This window comes from Prinia subflava, chromosome 21 (assembly GCF_021018805.1).
Source record: "Prinia subflava isolate CZ2003 ecotype Zambia chromosome 21, Cam_Psub_1.2, whole genome shotgun sequence".
In the NCBI taxonomy this organism is placed as follows: domain Eukaryota; kingdom Metazoa; phylum Chordata; class Aves; order Passeriformes; family Cisticolidae; genus Prinia; species Prinia subflava.
In genome coordinates, this window is record NC_086267.1 from 579,701 (window position 1) to 596,628 (window position 16,928).

The 16,928-nt window shown below is 48.9% G+C and overlaps 1 protein-coding gene across 1 annotated transcript; it reads left to right on the forward strand.

Annotated features, from left to right (window-relative positions):
• The first annotated feature begins 602 nt into the window (after positions 1-602).
• Positions 603-16,716, forward strand: KIF17 (kinesin family member 17). Its single transcript, XM_063417575.1, is given in 15 exon segments — positions 603-1,236; positions 2,734-2,880; positions 3,630-3,731; positions 5,990-6,244; positions 8,254-8,446; positions 9,465-9,562; positions 10,176-10,320; positions 11,302-11,497; positions 14,076-14,107; positions 14,110-14,300; positions 15,099-15,246; positions 15,901-16,023; positions 16,310-16,342; positions 16,345-16,376; positions 16,463-16,716. Coding segments are annotated over 15 exon segments (2,031 nt in total). The 5' UTR covers positions 603-1,008; the 3' UTR covers positions 16,571-16,716.
• The last annotated feature ends 212 nt before the right edge of the window (positions 16,717-16,928 follow it).

A 16,928-nucleotide genomic window follows, 5' to 3' on the forward strand; every position in this document is an offset into this window, starting at 1 on the left:
TCAGGTTTTCTTTTGTACAGTCTGGGCTGAGAGTGAGTGTGTCTCGATCCCTCAAGTTACATCAGGGCTTGTTACCTTTGGGTTTCCCGCCCTTCAGCTGCCCCTCAGGGTTTCCCGCACAAACCTCTCCTTCAGGTTTCCTCCCCCCGACCTGCCCTAATTCCCCCTCAGACTTGTTCCCAGCTTCCCCCTTTCCCTGCATACTTTCCCGTTCTCCCCCAGCCTCCTTGGCTCAGGGGTCCTTCCCCTGCGTGGCCCTAGTGAGGGGTAAGTGCTTCCCCCCTCCAATGGGTGCAGATCCCCAGGGTTAGGCTTCCCCAGCCTCTCTGCAGTCCCTGGTGCCCCCAGTCCCGCGGAGTGAGCACATGTGGGGCTGGTCTGGATGGGTGGGGTAACCTATGGCGAGGGCTGACCCCAGTGTGTAGGGCTGATCCAGATGTGTGGGGCTGACCCTGGTGTGTGTCACTGACCCCGGTGTGTGGGGGGCTGACCCCGGGGTGGGGCTGACCCGGTGTGTGTGGGGCTGACCCCGGTGTGTGTGGGGCTGACCCCTGCGTGGGGCTGACCCCGGGGTGGGGCTGACCCGGGGTGGGGCTGACCCCTGTGTGGGGCTGACCCCGGTGTGGGGCTGACCCCTGCGTGGGGCTGACCCCTGTGTGGGGCTGACCCGGTGTGTGTGGGGCTGACCCGGTGTGTGTGGGGCTGACCCCTGTGTGGGGCTGACCCGGTGTGTGTGGGGCTGACCCCTGCGTGGGGCTGACCCGGTGTGTGTGGGGCTGACCCGGTGTGTGTGGGGCTGACCCGGTGTGTGTGGGGCTGACCCCTGCGTGTGGCTGACCCCTGCGTGGGGCTGACCCCTGCGTGGGGCTGACCCCTGCGTGGGGCTGACCCCGGTGTGGGGCTGACCCCTGTGTGGGGCTGACCCGGTGTGTGTGGGGCTGACCCGGTGTGTGTGGGGCTGACCCCGGTGTGTGGGGGGCTGACCCCGGGGTGGGGCTGGCCGGGGCGATGGCCGCAGAGGCGGTGAAGGTGGCTGTGCGCTGCCGGCCGCTGAGCGGGTGTGAGGTGGCCGTGGGGTGCTGGGCAGTCGTTGGCGTGGACGGTACGGGGCCGGTGCCTCCTGCGGAACCCTGCGGCACCTGCAGAGCCCCCCAGCAGTTCTCCTTCGACGGGGCGTCTGGTGGGGAGCAGAGCACCGAGCACATCTACAGCGAGACTGCCTACCTGCACGTGGAGGTCAGCGGGGACCCAGGGGAAGCCCCACGCAGCCAGGGGTGGGGGCAGTTTTGGGCAGCATAATGAGCGAAAGAGCTCCAGGAGCATTTGGACAACGCTCTCAGGAACAGGGTGGATTGTTGGGGTGTCCGTGCAGGGCCAGGAGTTGGACTCTGACCCTTGTGGGTTCCTTCCAGCTGAGGATATTCTTTTAACACATAGCCTGGGACAGGGGCTGAGGAGTTTTACAAGTGGTCCCTAAGTGAAGCAGGATCCACTTGACCTTCCCTATACTGGAAGATGTCGCTGCCCATGGCAGGGTGGTGCAACGAGATGAACTTAAGGTCTCTCCCAACCCAAACCATTTGGGATTCTATTATTTATGGGCAGAAAGCCCTGTCCACTGCTTCAAGACGTTTAGCTACAAACCTGGGGAGCAGAGGAGAGCAGGCAGTGTCCCAGCAACAGGCTGAGAAATTGGGAAGAAACAAAACTTTGTTAGCAGCCAGCAGGGCACCAAGGAGAAAGTTACATTTAATTGTTTTAGGTGGATGTTTATACCATAGAATCCCAACTAGTTTGGGTGGGAAGGGACATTAAGACTCATCCTGTCCCACCCCCTGCCACGGGCAGGGACATGTTCCACTCTCCCAGGCTGCTCCAAGCCCTGTCCAGCCTGGCCTTGGACACTTCCAGGGACACTTGGACACTTCCACTTCCACAGCTGCTCTGGTATCAAACAGATGATTTTAGGGACATTTTTACTGTCAAGGGAGAAACCTTAGAGAAGATGGGGAGCCTCAGCCTGGCTTAAAGGCAAAAGGATAGGGGATCCCTTTGTTTCCTTGTTAACAGATCAGCACAAAAAACAGCTGAGGTGAGAAATGAACCTGTTAAGCAAAAAAAAGACCAACCTCCCACCCCAGAAAAGTTTTGTTAGAATAAGTAACATGGATTAAGTGGCTCTTGATGGTTTTAAGATGGAAGTTCCTGATCATGAGAACAAGTAAGGCTAGAAACAATAGATATTAGAATAATAGGTTCTTTTTTTCTTACTTAAACCTCAAGAAATTCAGGGGTTTTTTTCTTCCTATGGCACTTCTCTGAAGTAGGGACAAGTGACAGCGAGCAGCTTGCCAAGCAAAAATTATTTAAAGCTAGAGACCATCCCCTTGGCCACCCCACAACCAACTATTGTTCTAGTTGTCTCTTTGAATCTCATAAGATTTTTGTGCCCTATGACAAAAATATTATGGTTTTCTAAGTGTTGGTGTTGTCAACTGCTTTTCAACACCTGCATTGTTTCAAGAATCTCTGTTTTGAGAGAAAAACATTGATTTATATGCTAATTTTGTAATTGCTATACTCTGATGGCATGTGAAGATTAAGCAGCCATTTGGTGTTTACTTCCAGCTCTTCCTTTAAAATACCTTTTAGGAGGTGGGAGTGAATCTGGGCAATGCATTTCCAGTTGGGAAAAGATGACGGCTGTTTTCTTTGGTTTCCCCCCATTTCCAGGGTGTCGTGGAAGGCTACAAGGGCACCATCTTTGTCTACAGCCAGACTGGCAGTGGGAAGTCATTCACCATGCAGGGAGCTGTGGATCCTTCCTCACAGAAAGGGATCATTCCCAGGGCATTTGAGCACATCTTTGAGAGCGTACAGGTAGGTGTGAAAGAGATCTCATTGATAAGTTTTTGCTAAAAAGATTTTGGTGTCCCATCCCAAGAATTGAGTGCTTATGGCATGAAGTGTGAATGGGGACAGGTTTGGGGTGCACTGCTTCTTATCGTTAAGCTGAGGCCTGTCCATAGTCAGGTGAACTGCACCCTCATCCCAGGTGACGTTGTGGACTTGAGGTGTGTGTCTTGGTTAGGCAAGACAGGTATCTGTCAGGGAAAACTGGAGCTCCCCTGGGAATGGAGAATGTAAAAATCCCGGTGGAAAGGCTTTGGCTCCTCCCACTGGATGGAGCATCTCAAAATGGAATGGAGTAATGGTATCAGTCATGTGAGAGGCCTTAAATGGCCCATTCACAGGGGATGTCCCTCAGAGGAGGATGGGTGCAGGAAGAGATAAGAAGGCACTGCCTTATCTGGTGTTATCAGGTGTCCCATTAACAGAAGGCATCTGCCCTCTTCCCCCCCAGAGTTACAAGACATAAAGAACAACATCTCCCAATGTGTTTCAACAGGTGAAAATAGAATACACTTTTTTGGTTGCATTTTTCAACCCAAGACAGCATGGAAGGACCAGAAGTCCCTTGCAGTGAGTGTGTTGAGTGGTTCCCCCTGGAATGAATTGCCAGGGCAGGTTGGATGAGTTGCTGAAGGGTGGTGGGCACCCAGCTGTGGGAGGGGCTCCCCAGGCTGCCTGTGCTGTGCAGCCTCACCCAAATCCTCTGTGCTGTGCAGTGTGCTGAAAATGCCAAGTTCCTGCTGAGAGCCTCCCACCTGGAGAGCTACAATGAGGACATACAAGACCTTCTGGGAGCTGACACCAGGCAGAAGCTGGAGGTGAGGCAGGCTCAATGGACCTTAATTAAGTGCTTTAATTAGCTCAGATGAGTGTTACCATGACTTACAGAAGTGCAACAATGGTCTCGGTCAGAAGCTTGAGTGCCAGTTACATGAGGAATATGGAAGCTAAGAGGGACTTTTGAGGGACTTTAGTGAAAGTTTAGGAACAGAATGCAGTTGGAGACATGTCCAGCGTATCCCACATGATAATGGCTGGTAGCTCAGCAGCAGCTCTGTGAAAATCCTTTACTAGACAAGGATGGAATAAAGTGCTCATGGGGCAATTTCTTCCTCATCCTCTTCATCTCATGCTTGTCTTTAAAGCAAGAGGATTCTGAGCCTTATGAATGTTTAATCTGATCTAGTAGAGCCATTGATGATCACTTTATCTGCCTAAACCAAAAAGGCTGATCCGTTTTGAGGGAACACACAGCAGATATTACTCTCCATAGGAGCACATGTGATGTTGACAGGACCACAGGAGGTAAACTCTCCCAAAATCCTAATCAGGGGGCTGATCTTTATAAAATTTACCTCTTGGTGGCTTTGCAGATCCTTTTGTACGTATTCCTGGAGGGAGCTAGACATCTCCTGTCCCAATTTACTTCATGCAGGACTTCCCTGGTGTATAAAACCATGGCAGTAGCACCTTGGGATGCTCTGGGGTGGCAACAGACCCAAACTGCCTTACAGGGCAGGTATTTCTAACAGCTTTCTGGCTTTAAGGAGAAAAGCCTTAAAAGGCTCTCTGCTCCGTGTGCCAAGCGTGCTTTGCCTGTCTCCTGCAGAGGGAGAGTGGGAGAAGGGACTTCTTGCTGCAGTTTCCCATCCTTTGTTCCACATCGGTGGTGACACGGGTTTCCATGGCGACGCAGTCGGCACTGGGAGGGCAGGAGCTGGGCAGAGAGCTGTTTCCAGGGTAATTCTGTCACGCTGCCTGTTGCTGCCTCCACTGAGTACTGGAGGGAGTGTGTCCTGCCGAAACAAATCCCAGGCTGCCCCACTGCATTCTTCTGAGTCCCTCAATTCCCCCCAGAACCCCATTTTTGTTCATTCCTTTCTTTCACCTCAGTGACTGCAGCCATGTCCTTGATCAGGTGTTCCTTGGGGACTCTGCAACACCCCCAGACAGAGCCAGGCCAGTCTAGGGGTTCTCAGTAGCACAAACCAGTCACAGTATATGAGCACTGCCTGGATTCATCCAGGCATTGTAGCTTTGGAACAAGGATAAATCCCACCCAGTTAAGTTTTCATCCACTTTTGCTCTGTTCTGTGGGATTTTTTTAACAGCAAACACTATTTTACATCATTTCTTGTGAACATGACTGAAGTATCTGAGCCTCCTCTTTGGAAGTCACAGTGCCAAATGTGGTCTTTTTTGCTCCATCATGACAACCATATCTCGATATCCCAGATGACATGATAAAGATAGTTTTGGTGATGAACTTAGCAGATGTGGGGTATAACAGAGCTGTGGAAAATTAATTCAGATAATTTAAAATTCCCAGTGTGGAGGGGGCTGGTGTAGGAGTGCAAAGATCTCTGGATTATTTTGTATTTTTTATGTAGGTTTGATGGGTAACTCAAAATTTTGGATATTTCCATTGCTTATTAGCATTCTGTATGAAACTTTTCATCTGTGTGGTTGATAATTACTGAGAAGATGCTGTTAGGTATTTAATTATCTGTCTCAACCCAGGGTTCTGAATACGATTTTTTGTTAATTTAAAATTAATTAATCTGGAGAAAAATGGTGACAGTTCACCTGTGTGTGACGGGTGGTACTTTGGGAATGTTTCAGTGAGCTCAAGCCACCCACTCAGAGCAAAGAGTTGAGCAAAGCACCATGAACAATATCTGGGAATATTGTATCTGTGCTTTGATATTAAAAAAGCTTCCTATGACTGAGGAGATCTTAGAGCCTTTGCCATAATAGGTGAGATGTATTTTGATTCTTGTTTAAAATACGAAACTTAATAATAGAGAAGGTGGAGGGTGGCTTGAAGCAGGGTTCTTCATGGCCTGGGGGATGTCTGAATCAATCAGCAACTTTTAACTTGAATTCTTTGAGCCCTTTTTTTCTGTGGTTTTAGTCCTCCTTCAGAAATAAGGCTTTTTGGTAGCAGTCAGATGTGTTTTTCTCATACTGCAGTTTAATTTCACGTAGCCCTCAAGCTTCTGGGCCATTCCCAGTGTAATTTTCCATGGTTTCAGTGCCTCCTATTGTGACCTGCCCTGCGTTGTCCTGTTGGCAGCTGAAGGAGCAGCTGCAGCAGGGGGTGTCAGTGAAGGGGCTGTCCCTGCCTGTGGCCCAGTGTGAGCAGCTGATGGACACGGGCTGCAGGAACAGAGCCGTGCCCTTCACCCTTGTGAACAAGGGCTGTTCCCGCTCCCACTGCACCTTCCCTGTTGGGATGGGAATCTGCACTGCCGTGGCTACCTGGGTGCCCCGCCTTGGGCCTAGCAGGGCACAGGATCTGTGTGCTCACTCATCATCCCACAGCTACCCTTAGATCCCACATGACTGTGGGACCAGGAGAAAAATCCTCTTCCCTATGAGGGTGGGCAGGCCCTGGCACAGGGTGCCCAGAGCAGCTGTGGTTGTCCCTGGATCCCTGGCAGTGCCCAAGGCCAGGCTGGACAGGCCTTGGAGCACCCTGGAATAGTGGAAGGTGTCCCTGTCCATGGCAGGGGTGGAATGAGATGGGTCTTAGGGTCCCTCCCAAATGAAACCAATCAGGTCATATCACCTGACAATTCCTTCACTGAGCTTAATCATAGGGCACATTTTTAAAAGATGGAATTAAAGAATCCTTTAAGAAAGTTTTAATGACTAATTTTCCTTTTGTGAGCATCTTACTGGCATTTCTTTAGCTGGAAGAGCTGCCTCTCGGTCTGAACAGGGACCTCAAGAAGGTTTTTCTGGGAGCAGAAAGGAATTAATCTCTGCCTTGTCTTCGACCCGGCTGGGAACAGCTTGGCTTCGTTTTCTTCAGCTGTTTCAGTCATGGGGAATGTTACAAAATGTCTTCCAAAACTGTGGTTCCAGATGTTGATGACAGTACCTCATTTTCCACTCTGTAAGTGAGGGATTTGGGGAGTTTCTCAATTAGCACAGACACTGGATGCATTGTGTGGGTCTGTAAAATCCCAGCTTTATCCCAACAGGGAGAAAGTATTTGCACTCCTCTTCTGTGCTCAGGATTGGTGCAGGGCTCTCAATCTAGCCTGAATGTCTCTGATTTAAAGCTTTGAAAACATGACATGGAATGGGATGGCAGGTGGGGCACCTGCAGCTTTGGCACTTAAAAACAGATGGGATATTTGAGGAGAAAGTTGAGGACTCTGGCCAGTCCCCATAAACTGGATGGTTCTGCTGGTGTGAGCATTGGCTGAAATAGTTGAGGAATTTGGTATTTCTGTTGTCATCTTTAGGCTTCATAAAGAGTTCAAACTTCTTCTCTGGATGAGCCTGTATTAAAAAATAATTTACGGAGAGTTGATATTTTAAAGGGACTAAAATTACTTTTTTTTAAGTAACACATTTAGGAGTTATGAAGAATACTGGGCCCTTGGCTGCAGATGTTTGAAACATGCAAGTTCCCATTAGTATTTTTACTTAGATTTTACATCTTTTTAAAAAAGTTTTTTTATTTTTTATACTTACTTATTTTTACAGTATGTTTATTTAGATTAGCATTTGTTTTATTCCTTTATGTTGTGTGCTTCTGCCATCAGCCCAGGCCAATGGGCTGACAGGGAATTAGACAAGGAATATCTTTAGTCTGCTGCAGACATTTTAGTAGGAGTCTGGGGACCTTCTCACACCATAGGAACTAAACCATGAGCTTTGAGCTGGAAACAAACAGCCTCGGTGGGTAAAAGGACTGGCAGGAACCCAAACAGCTTTTTGATTGCCTGGCAGCATTTACATGAACCAAAAGAAGAAGAGAAAGGGTTAGAAACCTACCTTTTGTGACTGCCCACTCACCCCAGCACTCAGAAAGGACAAGGAGAGGGTGCTCTGTTTAAGCCCCATGTGTTTTTACCCTGTTCTCCCACGTCTTGACACATGAGAACAAGCTGGAGAGAACAAGTTTGCTCAGCAGCAAACATTGAACTCCACAGTTACCAATCTGTTGTAACAGAAATATCCTGGGACAACAGATTTTGGAGGCTTTGGTGTTTACCTGTGAACTTTCAGCTTTCCCTCATACATCAGATTGTTCATTGCTCATGTTTAGTTATTGTCCAGAGCTGTGAAACAGAACTGTCTTTTTTGAAGGCCAGGATTTGTGGAAGTCTGCCTTGAAAAGGGTGCGTTCAGTTAAAATCTCAATGCTTTCTGTGCGTGGAGTGCTAAAGGAGCTCTTTGCTTGAATTTGGGTTGCAATCTTATGGAATATTTGGGATGTGGACATCCAAGAGTGTGGTCCAGCGCTTAGGACAGCAGTTCCAGGAATGTGTGTCCCCTTCTTTGCTCTGTCTGAGACTGGGAAAGATAAGGACGCAGTGAAAGTGCGTGTCTCCGGCTGATGACAGCCATGAGGAAAGCCTCAGCACCTTGTGCTACACAAATCGAGCCAGGAGCATCAGGAACAAGCCCTGCATCAACGAGGACCCCAAGGATGCCCTGCTGAGGGAGTACCAGGAGGATATTAAGAAGCTGAAGGCCATTCTGGCTGAACAGATGGGCATGAGGGACTTGTCAGGTATGAGAGCCTTTACTGGCTGCAGAGATGTCAAAAAATGGGGTTAGCTAACATAAAATGTTAGCTAAATTTTACCTCAACTTTTCCCTTACCTATTGGAGGAAGAGTTCTCCATTCTGGTTACAGAGTTTTCCTTCACTGCTGCCAAATTGACCTTATTCCACTGGCAAAGACCACCTCAATAATCCAGTGTTTTCAATAGTGACAAATTCTGTTAGCAATGGCTGACACGATTCAAATCCTTGGTTATTTTTGGTGATTGTGGGCTAGAATTTGGTCAGTTGCAGAAGAGACGTTTCAGCTGGAAGAACAAAAATGAGCTGCAAAAGAAATAATACCACAAAATTCTTTATTAAATATATGTATATAAGTTTTCAAAGTAAATATTCAGCCCTGTTCTCCTACAATGTGAATTTTTGACATTACAAGAGAAGTTTTGCCCTCCTTATGGCAGTGCTTGAGGACTCAGCCCAGCCTCAGCACACTTGCTCTGTCCTCTGTAGCAGGACTAGGAAATGTAGGAGCAAATGGAGCAGAGCAGTCTTTAGGGAGCTGATCACCTACGGAGAATTAGCCCTTTAAAAAAATCAACTTTCAGCAGGGCAATAAGGCTGTAGGATGACTTTTTCCCCCTTTCTGCCCCCTTTCAGAAAGAGCTGTGAATAAAGAAGGTAATTTCCTTGCACATTTCATCTTTCCAGTGTCTTTTGCCTCCCAAATCTGTAGCATAGCCCTGGAAACAAGTCTCCTGTTTTTCTTTGAAAGAGATACTTGTGCTTATAAATACCATATAGTTACATTCGCTTCCGTCTTTCCCCTGAAGCTGGAACTGCTCCCTCTCTCCCCACACCTATGGAGCCCCAGGCCAGCCGTGTTTGGCAGCAAGTGCAGTTTGAAGGAGCACAGGGGTTGCCATGTTCTTTCCTGGTACCCAGCTTCTTTGTTCTCTTTCCAGGAATTCTGCAGACAATCCCACCCAGTGACTCTGAGTGATTTTTATTTGTGTTTTGCTTTGTAGGGCTTCTACATGCTGAGGCTGCTCACCTGGGAGCAAATCCAGCTCCCTGCCTCAAACCCGTGGTGGATCTGGAAGCAGAGAAGCAGCTGATCAGAGAAGTAAGTTGGGAAGGGATATCCCAGAGTGGCTTTGACTAAAACTTTTTTTCTTAGTAATCATTACAAATATGGTCCAGCCTTTCCAGAGCACTTTTCTATTTGTTTCTCTATTTTGTAATCCTTCGACTTCTCCTATGAACAGACCATGTGTTATGGAGGCCATGGGCCTTATTATAACCCACCTCTTGTTCCCACCTCTCTGGGGATGAATTGGAATGGATTCCCAGGAAGAATTTTTGGAGGAACTACATGTGAAATTGTCAGAAAAGGGAGGAATAGAGTTGAGGAAAGCAGTAGTCAAAGGTGTTAAGAACAGTACAGAGATGAGGAAAAAGAGGAATACAGAGCCAGGAGGAAGAATGAGGAGCCAGAGGGAAACAAAACTCTGCCATTACTCTTTAGAAAGTTCATTCCAGGGCACCACAACCACTAAAGGCAGCTGTTTTCAGGGCTGAGCAGTCACTTTCATCAATAGCAATCACTACTGTGTCAAGTCACAGAAAAAGTCAGTGAATACTGGTGGAGTTGTATTGGGGTGGGCATAAGGTGTGACCTGGAATGGACCTGGATGTGACCTTGGGTACAGTCACAAGACTGTTGCTGTGCCTTGCAGGAGTGCCAAAAGAGGCTGGCCTGGCTCCAGGCCAGTACCAAGCAGAGCAGGCATCCCTGCCCGCCTGGGACGGACATCAGCAGCCTGAGGGATGACTTTGATCTCAAGGTGTCTGTTCTCCAGGATCTCCTCAGGAAGGAAGCAGGTGTGGAAGAGGCAGGGGGAGGCTGTGCAGCCAAGCCAGGTTCCCTCAGGAGCAGGCACTGTTTTTGCACTCAGATCGGTGGCAGCCACTGCGGCCTTTAAAAGCCAGCAAATGCTGCCACTGCAGCAAGTGCTGCCTGGCAGCAGCAGTCCCTGCTCTCAACACACCCTTATCCACAGCAGGAGCAGGAACTCTGCTTCTCCTGGACCAGGTTTAAGACCCTGTCCCAGCTTTGTCCTCTTCCCTATTTCCCTGACTTCTTTCCCTGTTGGGACCAGCCTGACCCTGACCCAACCCTGTAAGCCTTGAGGCAATGAAAAGCCTAATTTTTGAATGAAATGCCTGCTTTTTGTTCACGTAGCAGAGATCCCCCTGTCTGAGGGCACTGGGCAGTCTCTGGAGCAGAGGTCACTGCTCTGTCCCCATCCCACTGGACTCTCATTCCCAAGGCTGGGCTGGCTGCCGCAGTCTCTCCCTCTCTATGCAAATGTGCTGCAGCACTTGCTCTCCTGATGGATTATCCACGCCATCTCTCGCTGCAAGGCAGATATTCCTCCCCTCCCCTCTTGTGCATCCCCAGGCTCTGAAATGGATTATTTTTGGAGCCTGGCTATCCCAGCCCTGTACAATCTACAATACTTACCTGATACACCCTCTCAGTCTTTCATGGTTTTTACTCACCAGCAGAAGTAGGTGAATGACAGCCCTTTTCCTTTCAGACATGTCATTCCTAGCTTTGGGTGAAGGCTTTGGGAGATGGTTTCACAGATTTATGTCTAGTTTTGCACAGCTCAGTGCCAACATTGTGGGAATTTCCTATTTTCAGCTGACAGACTGGAATGACCGCTGACCACACATCTTCATATGAAGACACTGCTGCAGCACATGAAGAGCCAGCATCAGCCCAGGTACCCTCCAGGCTCCTTCTCCCCTCAGGGTGAACAAACCTGAGTGGGTAATGTTGTGATTCATCTCCCCCAGGACTCTCACTGTGTCTTTCAAGAGCTACAGCCTCTGTTTTCCTCTTGTGCCCAGGACACAAGAGGAAAACAGAGGCTGCTGCACTTGGGACCGTCACAGACAGTGGTGAGGTGAGCAGGGGCAGTGGTTTCGCAGCAGGAGCTTGCACTGCCCTGGGGATTTCCCCGCCTGCAGACCAGCAGCTGCTGCTTGCCAGGTCAGTGACATCCCTGCTTGTGCCAGCTGTCCCAGGGCAGCTCCCACAGGCAGCAGCAGGTGCCTTCTGGCATGACACCACAGCTGCTGAGCTCCAGCTGTCAGTGCAACCACAAACCACACACATGTGAGTTAAAATTATGGACTGGCTTAGGTGGGGGGGAGCTTAAAGCTCATCTCATTCCACTCCCTGCCGTGGGCAGGGACATCTTCCACTCTCCCAGGTTGCTGCAAGCCCTGTCCAACCTGTCCTTGGATGCTGCCGGGGATGCAGGGGCAGCCACAGCTGCTCTGGGCACCCTGTGCCAGGGCCTGCCCACCCTCACAGGGAAGGATTTCTTCCCAGTATCCCATCTGACCCTGTGCTCTGGCAGTGGGAAGCCATTCCCCCTTGTCCTGGCACTCCAGCCTTTTGTCCAAAGCCCCTCTCCAGCTTTCTTGGAGCCCCTTTAGGCACCAGGAGAAGCTCTAAGATCTGCCTGGAGCCTTCTCTCCTCCAGGCTATTTTTACCCCAAAACTAACTTTGCCCTGTTTGGGTGGATGAAGAATTGTTCCCTGTGGCACTCAGTGAGGCCAAGCTCCAGAATTATGAGAGAAAAATGGAGATGTTCAAGTCAGGAAATGTGGATGCCAAAAAGTGTGTGCTCCTGATAACAAATCCTGCCTGGAGCTGCAGGCAGGGGAGCCTTAAGCGCCCACACGGGTTCTGGAGATGCCTCCTTTTCCTTGTGAAAGAGGTCCTTGAGGGGCACTTGGAGCCCTCTCATGTCTCTACAGGTAAGGCAGCAGCTGTCCTGTGGCTCATGGATGGACTCTTCTCATCACTGAGGCCACTTTTGCCTCCAGCTCATGCATCTCACAGTGTTCACAGCACATCATCCAGAACTAACAGCAAAATTTCCCAATAATCCTATTTCAGGGGCACTGTCAGGGCCTGGAGGACATGGATGGGATATGAGGGATGCAGGCTCGAGACTCATGCTCAGCCCATCTCAAAATCAACCTGGCTCAAGATTTTCTCTGTGTGAGAGCTGTCCTGAAAGAATTCCTTCTGCCAGAGTACACCACCACATACTGAAGCAGCGTGGGGGCTTGGGCTGCTCCAGAAATACACAATTTAGGCAAAGTCTGCTGATTTTTCACTTACTCGATTGTGTGGAACTATATTACAATTAGAAAAACTCAACCCAAGATATGCTGTGAGAGAGTCTGATTCTGAACAGTTCTGTGGGTTTTAACCAGTCCTTCTGTGGGTTTTAACCAGTCTTTCAGCTTTCTTATGGTGTGTGCTTGCTCTGTTGGGTCTCTCCTGGCTCAAAAAGGAGCTGCTATGAAATGCAGAACAGCAGTGTCTGTAATTTGTGAGCAATTCTGTCTGTTAATGGAGAGATCTCCAAAGAAACTCTTCATTTGGATTTAATATCAAATGTTAGTAGTCCTATTGCAGGACTAGCCCCATTGCAGGAATGAATTCTATTCCTTTTGTGACAAACAAGGGAAAATGCCCTTCTAATCACATTGTTAAATCCAGGTTCTGTGCAGATTGGGCAGGAGGGTTTGGTTCCACAGGTGTGGGGATTTCAAAGCCACCTGCTCAAGCTTTACACATCAGGGCAGCTCAGCAGAGCAAGGATTGAATCCTTGCATCCAATTGTGTATTAAGCAAAGGAAAGGGAAGGTTGCCTGGCAGGAGCAGTGCAGCAGAACAGCAGGTCAGGTCTGGGGGAGAATGAGCCATTTCAGAGGGTTTGGAGATAATTAAGAGGCTGTTATCAGTAAAGCCATTATCAGTCCATTTGAGCTAGTGCTGGCCAACCTGAGCTACCTGCTCTGCTCCAGATTGTGTGCAGACAAAGGAATGGCTCTGGAGCATGGCTTTATTTCCATGTCAGAGTATGATTTCAAACACAGGCCTGTGCCAGTGCTCCATTAATAATGCTGAGGTCACATAAACCATCAACTCTGGTCCCAAAATGGAAAAGCCACACTGTGACTTTCAGCTCTAACACTCCCACATCCACCATTTAAAATAATTCTCTGTGTAATTTTGGCACCTTTTGTGCATCTTTGAAGAAAAATTATATAGTCGATGATTATTTCAATAAGAATTTAAATATAAATTACACAAAACAAGGGTTTTAAAGAGAATTTTGTGAGCACAGATATGGATTTCTGGACATCCTTGTTGACTGAGGTGCTTGGAGTAACACATGCTTTCTCTTTGTGGAGTATTTTGCCCAGAGAAGCTGTGGCTGCCCCATGATCCCTGCAAGTGTCCAAGGCCAGGTTGGACAGTGTTGGAGCAACCTGGGAGAGTGGAAGATGTTCTCTGCCCATGGCAGGGGGTGGGATGAGATGGCTTTAAGGTCCTTCCTAACCCAAACCATTCTGGGATTCTTTTTATCACAGAAACTGTTAATAGTAAGCAGAATCTGCCATGATTACTCAGGGCAGAAAATCTTATCATAATTCCCAAATTGTTGTGTCTTCCCAAATGTCACCCATGGAAGAATGTGCATCCTCCATGCCTGTGAAGCTGCTTCTTAGTCCCACTGAGCTCAGTGTTCCCCTCCTCCAGGCTGCAGATGCTGGAGCAGCAGGTGGTCGGGGGCAACAGGCTCAGAACAAGGACCTGAAGGAAAAGCACAAGTGCCGGGAGAAATACACAGGCGAGCTGCAGCTGGTGGCTGCACTGCAGGAATCCAGCGAGGACAGCAGGGAGCAGGCTCTCCTCAATGTCTCCGATTCCATCCAGGAGGAGGTTCAAGCCAAGAGCAAGATGCTGGACAAGGTGCAGGAAAAGGTGAGGGAGCAGCGCCTTCCTCCTCCACATCCCCATCTTTTATGTTACAGGGTTTAGGTTTAGAGAATGACTCTGGCTCTGTCAGTATTTCATACACCACACTGTTTGTGTGAGCTTTTATGAAATCCCAGATGCAACAGCCCTCAGGTGGGGAATTAAGCCTTCGAAGCCCAAACCCCACCAGTTTTAAAGGCTCGGTGTGTGACACTTGGCAGGAGGAGGAAGTGTTTGGATGGGAGGGGATACAACTCCCTCTGCTGACCTGCAGATCTGCTGCAGTTCCTGCCAGTTCTGAGCACACTTTTTGGGGCAAGAAATGAAACATAAAAGTAATGCTCTTAATTTTTACATTTTAAATATTTGTTTTCAAAACACTTGAAAATCAGTTTTTCTCTGATATTCTGTGGCAGAATCAGAGGGTCTGCAAAAAAATTGACATTTGTGTGTACAGTCCTAGTTCTGCACATGAAGGACTTGCTTTATTTGGGTATTTAGTTATCAAAGAAATATCACACCTTTTTAACTGAAGTTAGGAACTTCCAAGAGTTCCAAGAACATACCAGTAAGATTAGCTTCAGGTTCATTAAAAAATCATCCCTATGGAGAAACATGAGAAAACTTTATTTAAAACAGACAGGGAATAATCTCTCCACACAAATTTCATCCTAATTTGTACGTAAATTAGACATCTTTCCAAATATTGAAGCTTTCCTGAGTGTCTTTCTCTGCCTGGCAAATTCCTGTACTCAGAGTATCCATTGGTCTCTCTGCCTTATAATCCTGATGTTTTGTGTCCAGCTCCGGGCTGCCGAGACCAAGATCAAAGAGCTGGAGTTGGAGTTTGGGCTGGAAAAGATGGATTACCTGAGCACCATCCGGCACCAGGAGCGAGACCTGATGCTCTGCCAGCAGCTGCTGGGTCAGGTGCAGTCCCTTGTCCAGTGCTGATTTATTAAAATATGAATATCGATCAAATATCGATAGCCAACTGTGATGGACAAAAACTCTCTAAGAGTTAAAGTTAGAAAGTTTATTGCGACACTGGGCAGCACGTGGGATATCTCCCTCATGCACACTGCAAAGATCACAGGTAATTGCAAAGCCTTTTATTTACAAAAATGTTGAATACACAAAATGTAAATGCATATTCATACCCCTGTCACTTCCTCTTCTCCACTTCGTGTGCTAATTGACACAAAGGCTATTAAGCATGCGGAGTTTGTTCCCTGAAATGGGTCAGGAGTCCTCTTGTGAGGAGTGGTCACCAAAAGGAGGAAGTAAAACGAGTCTTCCTTGTTCTAAACTTTCAACCTTTTCAATGCAGATGTGGTTGATGGATGGTAGAACTCCCTGATTCCTGTTTTCCAGGACTATTTCAGTGGGGTTCTGGAAACAGGAGGTCTTGTGTTGTATTGATTAGCTTTTCTGTTTGACAAGCAATGAGTTATTAAATCCAGGGTAGCTTATCTTAAATCCGGTTTCTTTTAACCATCCTCTAACTTTTGACTGATTTCAGCTAAGCTTATCTGTTCATTTCAGCTAAATCAGCAACATCTATTGTTAACTGTAACCTGAGCTTTTCTAAAATCTTTAAAATTAGTGTCACAGTGTGACTGCAACTACAGCAACCTGGAGGGGATCAGGTGTGAATCTATCTGGGATGAGGAGAACGGCTGCTGGAAAATTCCAGAGCCTGTCATTCAATAAAGCCACCTGCCCACAGGTACGGGGACAGTGCCCAGAGGAGAGGAAGGTGCTGTGGGGCACAGGAAGGTGATGCAGGCACGCAGCTCTGCCACCCTTGGCAGGTCATGCTTGGGCTGCATGCGCTCATAACATCTTCCACATAAAGTTTGTCTGGAAAGTTTGAACAACAAAGGTGGCACGTGGTGCGGATCCCTCGGGAATCTCTGAGCAGTGTCAGAGATTCTGATCAGTGGGATCACGGAGTGCAAGAGAGGGGTGATTGTTCTGCACACAACGACCCTTAACGCCATCTCTTCCCACAGCGGTTCCAGCCCTGCCATAGCCCAAACTTGGCCGGGCAACCCCTCGAATGAGAGCGGGGAGCCAGCGGTATGGCCCATTCCTACTCCATTTCTATCCCATTTTACCAATTTTGCTTTATTGCTGGCGCTGCTGATACCGTTTGCCACCTGCAGCCCGAGGAAGACCACTACAGGCTGGTGCTGGACAGGAGCCACACCGAGACCATCGCCAGCAACTACTTCCCAGCGAGCCAGCCAGATCCTTCAGCTGGACCAAGCTAATCCCCTTTTCCCAGATGTCGCCGGCACTCTTTATTTTCCTCCTTTTCCTTGAGAAATTAAATGGCGAGCTACCCAGCACCAATTCTGCCTCAACCGCTTGACCTCTCAGGGGTTTCTCGCAGGACGCATCCGCATTGTGCGGTCCTGCACTCATCCACCACCACCCCTTCCTGTCCTCTCGCAGCTCCCGCAGGCTCCGCGGGGCTGCGGCCCGCGCCAACCCCGTGCCCAAGCCCGGCCCTTCCGCCCGCAGGGGCTGGCCGCGCCTCCCAGCGCAGGAGGGGCAGCGCCAGCTCCCGCCCCTGCCGCTTCTGACCCACCACGGCTGTGGGCGGCCGGGCCCCCGCCCCCGCCGCTC